Below are 12,429 nucleotides of genomic sequence, written 5' to 3' on the forward strand. Positions count from 1 at the left end.
TTGAGAGTTGCAAGAAACTAAATTCAATCTTATCTGAATAAACTGTCATAGAAATGTAGAATCACAGACTTGGAAGGGGCATCAGGGGTCCCTCCAAAAGGCATTGGCTGATACATAATTCAACTTTCAACATCATCATAAGGTGAGCAACAAACCTCTACTCAGACACTCTACTATTGGGAATTTCCCTAGCTACAGAGACAATAACTTCAATGGAATGAATTTCAGTTTGTCTCAGTTCAACAATTAAAAAATATTTGAGAACCTAATATATATGTAGCATTGTGGTATGTGCTCCTGCTGGGAGAGAGCAGATTATCTATGGCTCTGCATTTCTAAAGAAGCTAGGGGGTTGTGGAGGGTTTTCTACAACCTTTTGTCAGGTTCATTTCTAGTTTTCTACCTTTTCCTATCCTTCCCTCTCCAGTTAATTCTTCCCACAACTTTGTTTTTTATCCTCTCCTTTTCTCACGCACATTCACCATGATTTAGACTTTCTAGGAGCATTCAATTCCTGGGATGGGTTTCTTGAATATAATGAGGACAAATGAAATTATTACTCTGTGTACTAAGAACATACGTAAAAGATGGAAGAAACCTTGAAAACTATGTATCCAACTCTGTCAAGTAAAATGAGACACTAAGGGCCAGAATAAAAAATGTTTTATTTTATTTATTTATTTATTTTATTAAAAATGTTTCATCACTGAGCACCAGATCAAATGGATAGTGAAGGTGAGTGAGGTTAGCAGTCAATATTTTCACACAGTTGATCCCAGGTGAATGTTCTCAGTGAACCAACACTCAGGTTTGTAAAATAAAAAGACTAATAATTTGAGCTGGCCTGTATGTCACATTTGCATATCATTTCCATACACCCACATTAACTCCCTGCAGTCCTTTCTCAGTTCTTTCTCAAGTGAGAATGTGTCATTGTGTCCCTTGTTTGTCATTTTTAGTTTTTCATTTCTCTATTGCTGTTACCCACTCAGTCTTTGGCCCAGATCCCTGCAGCAGGCAAAGGGAAAAAGTATTCATAGCACATGAAAATTAAACTTCAGACAACTTCATTCCTCTGGCCATCTGGTTCCTGCTAGAACAGCCACTTCTCAAAGCAGGGTCTCTTGACCTCACTATTCTATCCAGTGCCCAGAAAAGGGGGATTCTTAGTAAGCAGGCCCAGGTTGGAAAGGTGAATGGCGACAGGCACAGCCATCCAGAGATAGTCAGGACACATAATTTGATAATTATTTTAATACAAGAATCTATATTCCTGGAGGGCAGGGACATTCTCATTCATCACACTAACTCCAGCATGAGGTACAAAGTAGACCACATATATTTGTTGAATGCATGAAAGTATGAAGTTATATGAAAAGTGTTATGCCCTTCTGTAGGGGTATAAAAACCAAACATTAGTTGCTTATCTATTGAATGAATCATCTCTAGAGAAAATAACACTTCATGCTTTTGGAAACTTCACAGCCATTCTCTCATTTGATCTCTACCACAGATTTCTGGAGTAGGTATCCACTGGGAAAGGTCATATGAAGTCCTAAGTGCTATACAAGTATAAAGTATTGTTATTTTGACATAATTAGTGTATTTATCAATTTTTGAAACAGGTATTCCCAGTCTTAGATTAGTTTCCTGGGAGGTAGAATTTTAAAATGTATCCTCCAAAACTTACTAGAGAAGAGTAACATATAAGTGCTTAATAAACACATATGAATGAAGCACTGAGGAATTCAATTTGAGTCAGCTTAAACAAAAAGAAGAGGACTTATCATCAGGTGACAGAGGTATCTCACAGCCTTGGTGATGAATTACAAATTCACTTATGGTCCTCCTTTCAAGAGCTGGAGCTTAATTCCCTTCCCCTGGGCTGGACTTAGTGTCTCAGTCCTAGTGAATGAAATCTAGAAGAAGTTATGGTGTGTGACTTCTGAGACTTGGCCCTTCCACTAATTTTCTAGAGCTGCTGCACCAAAGTACCACACACTGGATGACTTCACAGAAATGTATTGTCTCACAGTTCTGGAGGCTAGAAGTCTGAGATCGAGGTGTTGGCAGGGTCACTTCCTTTTGAGAGCTGTGAGGGAGAATCTGTCTCTTTCCCAGCTTTCTGGTGGTTTGCTGGCACTCTTTTGGTGCTTGTCTCACTCTCTGCCTTAATCACACAACATTTTCCTTGTATGCATGTCTTTCTTTGTGTTCAAAGTTCTCCCTTTATAAGAACATCAGTCACGTTGGATTAAGGCACACCATAATGACCTCATTTTAACCTGATGACCTCTGTAAAGACCTTATCTCCAAATAAGGTCACATTCTGAGATTCTGAGGGTTAGGACTTCAATATGGGAATTTGGGGGAGGGTACAATTCAACTCATAGCCATTATAAAAGGCCTGTGGCTTTCCCCCTGCTCTCGTTAGATCACTCCCTTTGGGGGAATGTTGGGAGAACAGTCAACAGGACCTATGGCAAGGTCCACATGGCAGGGAACTGAGGCCTCCTGCTACCAACCATGTGAATGAGCCACATGGACAGCAGCTCCTCCAGCCCTTGTTGAGCTTCATGATGACTGATGACTGCAGCTCTTGCTGGTATCTCCTCCCAACTTTACTGAGGCATAATTGACAATTAAAAATTGTATATATGTAAGGTATACAATTTGATGACATACTGTGAAATAATAACTGTAATTAACATAACCATCACCTCACATAGTTTGTATATAAAGTGCTAAGAACACTTAGGATTTACTGTCTTAGCAAATTTCTAGCATGAAAACACAGTATTGTTAACTATAGTCACAGTGTTATATATTAGACCTCCAGAATTTACTCATTTTGCATAACTGAAACTTCATGCCTCTTCCCTAACATTTTCTATTTGCCCATCCCCCTGGCCCTTGACAACTGCCATTCTCCTCTCTGCTTCTATGAGTTTGACTATTTTAGATGCCACATATAAGTGAGACCATTTGTCCTTCTGTGTCTGACCTATTTATTTCACTTAGCATACTCCCTCCTTGTTCACCCATGTTTGTCACAATGGCAGGAGTTCCTTCCTTTTAAAGGCTGAATAATATTCATATATATATATATATATATATATATATATATATATGTATATATATCTCACATTTTTAATATTTATGTAGAGAGAGTCATATCTCATATTTTTTAATGTTAGGTTGTTCCTCTATCTTGGCTATTGTTAATAATGTTGCAATGAACATGGGAGTGCAGTTATCTTTTTGAAATTCTGATTTCATTTCCTTTGGATATATAGCCAGAAGAGGGATTGTTGAATCAGAAGGTAGCTCTATTTTACGTTTTTTGAGGAACCTCCATACTGCATTCCATAATGACTATACCAATTTATATTTCCACCAACAGAGTGCAGGGTTATGGCTGAGCAGAGCCACTCAGCTCAGCTCCTCTGGGATTCCTGGCCTGCAAAATTGTGACATAATGAATGTTTGTTGTTTAAAGCTGCTAACTTTTGGGGTGATTTTAATGCAGCAATGGATAACTAAAACAGACCCCACCGGAAGGGAGAAGGCAGGAATCAGTAGGCAGGAAAGTAGACAGAATTCTCTGCCTCTAGCTTTCCACAGAGAGCAATGTGGTTACCTCAGGGCTCCCAAGTTCACGTTCCAGTTCCAGTGACGCAGAACCCTTAATTCCAATTTCTGAGTGAGAGAATGTGGGGTCCAACTTGGGTCAGCTGTGTCATGGGGATAGGTTTAGGGATAAATAGAAGTTATGTGGAATTTGATGATTATATCATTTTGGGGAAAAAGCTCATTAAGAAAACGAATGGAAGGCTACATAAAAAAATGATGACTTGGAATGAATGAGAAAATAAATTGCAACAAATGAAAAATGCTCTAAAGCTGACTAAAACATTACAAAAATTTAAAAAATTGCATGATACTAGTATTCGCAGTAGCTCTGAAGGTTGGGAATGGTTTCCACAGGCTATCTTTTGGCTCTGTACATTTCAAACCCACATGCATCTGAGTGCTGTGGGCTCTGTGAGCACATTGGTCTGAATTCTGGCTTTGCCTTTTCATGATCGATGCTGGGTGAGTCAGTACAGTGCTCTAGAACCCATTCTCCACTGGAATGATTACCAATAACATAACTAAATATAAAAATATTTACAAATCACATAGATATATGCAATAAACACAAGCATAGTGTATTTCTACCTCAACTACCCTTACCTGGGCCTCCCCTTGCCTGCAGCCACTCTACTGGGAGGGAAAGTATGCTGAAGGGGAAATTGAGGTTAAAAAAACACAGTGTTTTTAACCAGTTGTGGCTAATATGTCTTCTTTTTAAGGTTGTACAAAAAACATCTGACCTTCCCGGGGCCTTGGAATGGTCTGGGCAGGTAAGGAGCCCCGAAGTCTTGGTTTGTTACCTTCATGGAAAATTTATCTCTGGGCAGGGTCTTATAAAAGAAAATAGTTGCTGAGACTGAAACTGGTGGAAGAGGTGGGTGTTCCCTGAAGAAATGAAAAAAAGTGCTACGGCAATAATTGCAATATACTGTGTGAAGAGATGCGGGCAGACTAAGAATGCACATGTGGAAGTGGGGGATTGACTCAAGCTGCATGGTAGAAGTCAGGAATGCTTGTTGTGGAAAATGACATCTTGGGTGAATTATAGTGGTTGAGTGGAGCGGGGGAGAATGTTCCATGCAAATAGGTAGCATATATAGATGAAGGAAAAAGACTGACTTGGGGCACAGCAAATAGCTTAGTGATGTTGGAGTGAAGGGTCTGAGGCTGGGCTTGCTGAGTAACAACCCAGGAAATCAACCGGATCAGTTCATGAGGAGCCTGACAGGTCATGCAAGGCTCTTTGAATTCTCCCCTGAGGGACATGGGGACTCAGTGAAGGGTTTGGAGCAGAGAACTTAGATAATCAGATTTCCATTATCACCCCGGCACTTTCAGTCAGTATCGGAGACTTAACGGTGTTAGAAAGTTATCCTCAGACAATTTGGTGATCTAGTAGCCTTTTTAAAAAAATCGATTTTAGAGAGAGGAAGGGAAAGAGAGGGAGAGAAATATCAAGTGGGAGAGAAACATCAATTGGTTGCCTCGCACCTTGACCCAGGGATCAAACTCATAACCTGGGCATGTGACCTGACTGGGAATTGACCCTCTACCTTCTGGTGTATAGGCCGATGCTCCAACCAACTGAGCCATACCAGCCAGGGCCCAGCCTCAGCATTTTATCTTTTATCATCCAAGCCCCTCAGGTTTTTCTTTGAGGCAGGATGAGTTGATTTTAGGATGCATATCCTGGCAGAACAAAGAAAGGGGAGGATTCCACCCACAATGAGAGGCTATAAATTTCCATTGAGGGCCCCAATCCTAAGTATGGTGCCTTAATTAGGAATTTGTCCACAAGACATGGGACTTTATCAATCAAAGAGTCACCAGCTCAACTGAACATGGCATATGTCTACCCAGAAGCAGAACTGGGCGAAAGGCTAGTGACTTGATAATGGCACACAAGGCAGGGTCCACAGGGCTCCTGGATCTGCAGTCTTGGTTAGGCCAGCAATGAGCAAACAGTCCCAGGGCAGGAGCAGGGCATGTGAGGCTGGATACTTGAAAGAAAGTATAAGTATAGGGCGGGGTTAAGCTAATTTGTACCCAGAGGATTTATAACTTTCTTCCTGCGAAGGGGTGTGGAGTAAAATGGGTGAGGTCTTAGTGTCTGAAAAGGCCCAGGGAGACAACCGGGAGGCTGCTGTGTTTATCTGCCCAAGAGAATGTCACAGTTTTGGATGGGACAGGAGCCATTTGAAATGGGTATCTCTGAAGTACAAATATTTTCTTGAACAGATCACCTCACTGGGTAGCTAAGGTCTTGGCTTCCAGAAGCTCCTTGATGCTGCAAGGGGGGCAGGAGTAAGTCTCACTTTCTCTAAGACTTTAGTCCTGCCGGGTCCAATATGGTAGCCACTAGTCAAGTATGGCCACTGAGAGCTTGAAGTATGGCTGGTTCAAATGAGATACATTGTGAGTAGAAGATACTCTTTCGATGTTAACTATTTAGTATGAAAAAAGGAATGTAAAATATCTCTTGAGTAGTTTTTAAATATTGATTGCATATTGAAGTGGACTATATTTTTGATATATGGGTTCATTAAAACATATTATTGAAATTAATTTCACCTAGTTATTTTAATTTAAAAATGTAATTATTGGTAAATTTAAATGACACATGTTGCCTGTATTTGTGGCTTGCATTATGTTTCGGTTGGGGAGCGATGTCTCAGTTCATCAGGGCTTTCGGTTACCATAGGACAGGGACTCCCAGGTCTCTTCCAGGCTCTTCCTTCCTTCTCTAAACCCTGGAAACTCATCTTTACTTATTCCTCACCCACTGCCCTGAAAGCAGCCACAGTCAAGCCCTGAGGTAATTAGAGCCTGAGGGATAATCTTCAGGAATTGTTAGGAAGAGGCAACACCAAGAGAGGAGATAAGAAAAGCTAAGAGCCCACCTGTCTTCTGCATAAGAAAGGAGTAAAGAGCCAGCAAGCCTTCCTAGGTCCCAACCAGGTTGATTCCTCCCTATCCCCAGAGGACTTGGAGACATCTTTGGTTGTCACCATTGGGTGTGGAGCAGATGCTTCTGGCATTTTAGATAGAGGCCAGAGATGCTGCTAAACACCCCGTACAGGACAGCCTCCAGCAGAGAATTATCCAGCTCCAAGTGTTAATAGTGTCAAGGTTAAGAGACCCTGGGCCTAGGAAATGTTACCAGAAAGGGACTGGCTGGAGTGGGTCTGCCTTGGACCGGCCCGTAGTGTGTGGGTTCTTCCTTTGTGCAGGAAAGAATTCACAATATGAGTCCAGGTGATTTTGACAGTATGTGAATTAAAGCTGGGGACAGTGAAACAAGGAAGGGCTTAGTATAGAAGCAACAGGAGAGAAGCTATGTGGGGTTGTTGTCAGGTCACTGAGAAGTTAGAGAAAAGGGGGCCTTGGAGATAGGTTCAGGGGGTTCAGCCCAGGGCAAGCTGGTGCTGCCCATTGCTCCCTTGGTTGCAAATCTCTTGGGATCCCTTAGAGTTTAGGAGATGCATGCCTGTGGGGGAAGAAGAGATGGAAGGGAAAGGCAGGGGGCCTAATGCTGGGAGGGAGAGAGTGCAATGGGTCCTTCTGACTTGAGGGTTTTAAAGGCTGGGAGTTTAGGGGAGGTCTCTTAGGGAAGGATCTCAATAGGATATCCATCAGCTTTTCCAGGTTTGTCTGCTTTTCTAGGCCTGGAGCTGAAATACAACTGAGGCCTAGATGTTATCTCTAGAGAGGAAAGGTCAGGGGGTCTAAACTGCATGATCATCAATATGCCAGGGGAGGAAAGAACACCCTGGGGGTGAGGTATGGTGTTAGTTTTGTCTGTTGCTAGGCACGCAGAGCTTTCTGCCCTGGTGACCTTCTATATCTGGCTGTAAATTGCTCAGCCAGTTTGTTCAGCTACCTGTCTCAGTTTCCCCATTCTGCATGTCAAGGAATTTCCTAGCTATCCTGGCCCAGAAAGGCCTTGGGTATCCTTGAACATGGGTCAAGAGGGAGGTTGTGAACACTGACAGAACAGAGGAGTCTGCTCTGTCCTCTCCCATTCCTTGGCTTTCGTGATCATTAGTGACTCATGGCCCTTCCCTTGCACTCCTAAGCCTGCCTGAACTCATCCTGATGGAGAGAGAAGACATTCTCCTTCCCGGGTGTGACTCACTTGACCCATGCCCCACATAGAGACCTTTCTACTGGAGATAAGCCTTCTAGGAGAGAGGTCTGGAGAAGGGTTGTTCCAGAGGGGTGGTGGTTAGCTGCTCATTCTTTTTCTCTGACTTTGCCTCTCTGTAGTAGGTAGTTAGGTAGACATGAGCAGAATAGGAACAATACGTTGAGTACAGAAGATCACCAGAATGGAAAGTCCTGGATGTCTAGCAACAGACAATTGTAAGGTGGTACCTAAGGTCCTGGTGACTTTTCCTTCCCTAGCATATTGCTGGTCACGCAGTTTGGACCCTCCCTGACCTTTACTCCCCTGGCATGTTGCTAGTCATGCAGTAGACACCTTTAGAGAAGGAACCAGGAGGCTGGAGAAAAGCCTCATGTGATTCCCATATAAGCCCTTGCATGGCCACTCCCTTAAGCATTAAGCCCTCAAGACAATGCGGTTCTGACCTGCATCAAATAATCTTAAGAACAAAGTCTCATGTCTGTTGACCACAGAGGCAGAATTTTCGTCAAACTAGACCTCAGAGATAACATCTAGACCTCAGTTGCATTTCAGGTCTAGGCCCAGAAAAGCAGCAAGGTCTGGTGGGGCGATGCCATGGTGGACCTCAGGACCTTCTGCAATGACTGTGATTCCCTGCCCTGGCACTGACCAATCAGTGGAGACCCCCACCCTGAGGGGACACACCAGGAAAGCTGATGAATAGTCTATTGAGACCCTCCCCTGAGACCTTCAGCTAAAAGCCCTTAAGAGGAAGGACCCAGCATGCTCTCTCTCTCTCTTTCTCTCTCCCTCATACACCCATGCCTTTCCCCATCCCTTATTTCCCCAGGGGTGCCCTCACACATGTCTTTTCTCCTCTCCTTTCTCCATGTATTCTTTGCCTTTCTCCTAGCTCCAAGGGCCCTTCTTTTGTCTCTGAAACTTGTTTCCTGAACCCATGCATATGTGCAATCTAAGTAACAAAATAAACTGATGAACGGAGTGGATCCAGAGAGATATGGAACAGAGTGTGGAATCTCTGAGGGAAGGTGGGGGAGGATGGGTGGGGGAGGTTGAAGTAATCAACCAAGAACCTTGTATGCATATATGCATGGCCCATGGGTTCAGGAAACAAGTTTCCTTGGATCACTTCTTCCATGGATCACTTCTTCTACCTCTGTGAGTGCTGGTGTAGAGGTAAATAATCAGCTCTCTGACTTGGTCTCTTTGCCTGTTGACAAGGTACACTGCACTTGTACCTCCTGATTTGGGCACCTCATGTACCTGCTGAGGCAGCTGGATGCCACAACCTCACCCAGAAGACCACCTCCAACCAAGCTAGATTGTCTCTAAACCTAGGTGTCCATTGGGTCAGGCCCTGGTCTGGTTCATTAACTCAGGTTGGTGGACATTGGTTAGGGTACAGGGACTGACTCACCTTAACCCCAAGCTTCTCAAAGTCAGGTTTTCACCTCCTGGGCTACAAATGATGTGCTGGGCACACACAGAACTACAGCACCCATCTCTAGCAGGAACTTTATCTAGGCTGATGGTAAGCAGTTTGTGACGTTATTTTTCATATTAAGAGCACAATTCAAATAAGTCAGTCAGAGAAAGACAAGTATCACATGATCTCACTCATATGTGCAATCTAAGTAACAAAATAAACTGATGAACGGAGTGGATCCAGAGAGATATGGAACAGAGTGTGGAATCTCTGAGGGAAGGTGGGGGAGAATGGGTGGGGGAGGTTGAAGTAATCAACCAAGAACCTTGTATGCATATATGCATGGCCCATGGCCACAGACAATGGGGTGATGAGGGCCTGGGGCAGGGGGCGAGATTGGGCTGGAGCGGGGGTCAAATTGGGACAAAAGGGGACATATGTAATACTTTCAACAATAAAGGATTATTTTTAAAAAAGCACAATACAAAATCTGCATGAATTTTTAAAAAAACGTTGGGCTCTTTAGGCTATGCCCTAACAAGCAGCAAGTTCCAACTCACTGCCCTTTGAAAATGGGTTAGAGCAGGGTTTCCCAACCTCAGCATGGTGACACTTTGGGTCAGATCATTTTTTGTTATGGGCAACTATTGCATGCATTGTAAGTTTAGAAGCATCCCTGGCCTCCAAATGCTATTTGTGCTTATGCACACACATGCAGTGTGAAAACAAACCCACTTGTCAGCAGCCAGTCACTAACAACCCGGGACTTTGCCTTCCTAACTCAGGAAAGGGATAGTTCATGGTCTTGCGGCTTTAGAAAACAACCCCATTTCTCCTTCCCCATCTGCATATCTGAAGTTTTTCTAGACTGTGCTGGATTGGACTTCCTGCTTGAAAGTATTTTTTTTTTCCACGTAGCCACCTAATCTTTGATTTCTGAGATTTAATTATTTTCTTTAACAAAGGCAGAACAGAGCACAGAGAAAGAAATGATGAATTTTATTTGCAAGAGTCAGAAACATTTCCCAGAAGAGGTTACATTTAGTCTGGGACTGGAATGATAACAAAGAGATTTTTCAGGCTGACAAATGAATTGGGGAATGACCCCTCCAGGCTTTGGGGAAGATGTGATCAAAGGAAGAGCTTCATACAAATACATGACCTGTTTGGGCTGGGCCAGGTCATTGGCTCTGGCCACAGAGGAGGTATTTGGTGGGACCTGTGGGGTGATCCCTGGAAAGTGAGGTTGAGACAAGCTTATAGGATAATACTGAGGAGTTGAGAATTTTCTCCCTGGACCAAGGGTTGCAAACTCTAATTCCTATAAAGACCACTCAGATACCTTACATGAATGAAAAAGGTAGTGTTTTTTTTCTTTCTATGATTGCACAGTTTTTTTTTTGTTTTTTTTGGGGGGGTGGGATGGGGTGGGGAGGGAGGGCTCAAATCATACCTATAGGAATATTCTTCACATCCAAAGAATAAATATTATCTTCACTCATTCCAAGAGTATTGTTTGAGAATCTTCTCTGTGCTAGGCATTGTTCTAGGCACTTGTTATTTGTCTTGAAATGTAGACTTCTAGGGTCATGATACTCCCCTCCCCACCTTTGCTAGAGATGTGAATAGAATAAAATGTCTCTACTATTAGGAAAAGCTCAACGCATGGTAACCAGGCAGCAGACTCTCTAAAAAGAGTGGTGGGAATCATTGGGGTGGGGAGGAGAATTGGAAAATCTGTGTCTTGTCTAAAAGGACACCTTTGTCTCAGCACCAGACGATTATGCTGAGCATAAGACTGGTGGAGTGATCATTTAAATTTTCTTCCCAGAGAAACTGGGAATATGGAGTTTAAAATGTAATCTCATCAAATTTTCATGTTAACTAAATTTAAAAAAATATTTGTAGTGCCCGGCTGGTGGTTGAGCATTAATCTATGAACCAAAAGGTTATGGTTCGATTCCCAGTCATGGTACATGCCCCGTTGCAGGCACGATCCCCAGTGTGGGGCATGCAGGAGGCAGTCAGTTGATCAATGATTCTCTTATCGTTGATATTTCTATCTCTCTTTACCTCTTCCTGACTGGGAATTGAACTGTGACCTCCTGGTTCATAGATCGACGCTCAACTACTGAGATACACTGGCCCAACTACATTAACTCTTCTAATCCTCACAGAAGTGCTGGCACATATTTCACTCTATCTATGTGCTAATATTATGCATACACTATGTTGTGGCTACCATGCTGTGGCTTGGGATAGAATGTTCCATGCTTGTTTAAAAAGGCAGCTTGCCAAGGCATCTCCTCTTTAAAGCAGACTTCACATCTTTATTCCTCAGGCTGTAGATCAGAGGGTTCAGAATAGGGTTGACCACAGTGTAGAAGACAGACACGAACTTGTTCTGTTCCATGGAATTGAGAGAGCTCGGCTGAGCATACATGAAGATGATGGTGCCATACCAAAGACAGACAATGGTGAGGTGGGAGGTACAGGTGGAGAGTGCTTTGCTCTGAGCCTCTGGGGAATGCATTCTGCAGATAGTCACCAGGACGTAGGCATAGGAGACCAGGATGATGGTGATGGTAAAAGAGAAAATCAGGGCAGAAGATGAGAAGATGATGATTTCAACCTCTGCAGTGTCTGCACAGGCAAGTTGAAGCACTGGGGGGATGTCACAGAAATAGTGATTAATGACGTTGGGGCCACAGTAGGGCAGCTTGAAGATGTACCCAGTTAGCAAAGCTGAATTGGCAACAGAAGCTGTATAGATGGCTGCCACCAGCTGGAAACACAGACGTTGTGACATGATGGTGTGGTAGAGGAGAGGGTGGCAGATGGCAACAAATCGATCGTAGGCCATGATGGCCAGGAGCAGACACTCAGCAATACCATGGAGAGTCATGAGGGCCATCTGGGCCACACAGCCTACAAAGGAGATGGACTGACCTGAGGTGAGGAAGTTCTCTAGCAGCTTGGGGGTGTCCACTGTGGAGAAACAGGAGTCCATGAAGGCGAGAACGCTCAGGAAGAAGTACATGGGCGTGTGCAGCCGTGGCTCTGTGTGGATCAGGATAATCATGCCCAGGTTGCCCATGAGGGTGACTAAGTAGATGAACAAGAAGAGTACAAAGAGGATGCCCTTGAGCCCTTCCTGCTCTGTGAGCCCCAGCAGGAGGAACCAGGTGACCTGGGTGCAGTTCTCAACTGAGGTGCACAT

At 43.6% G+C, this 12,429-nt stretch overlaps 1 protein-coding gene across 1 annotated transcript; it reads right to left on the bottom strand.

Moving 5' to 3' along the window:
- Positions 1-11,487: 11,487 nt before the first annotated feature.
- On the bottom strand, positions 11,488-12,429 carry LOC307110055 (olfactory receptor 8U9-like; the record flags this gene model as incomplete). The annotated part of the gene is made up of 1 exon (XM_079789098.1): positions 11,488-12,429. One exon carries the CDS (start codon positions 12,427-12,429, stop codon positions 11,488-11,490), a length of 942 nt encoding a protein of 313 aa, XP_079645224.1.

This window comes from Cnephaeus nilssonii (assembly GCF_951640355.1).
Source record: "Cnephaeus nilssonii genome assembly, chromosome: 13".
NCBI classification, from domain to species: domain Eukaryota; kingdom Metazoa; phylum Chordata; class Mammalia; order Chiroptera; family Vespertilionidae; genus Cnephaeus; species Cnephaeus nilssonii.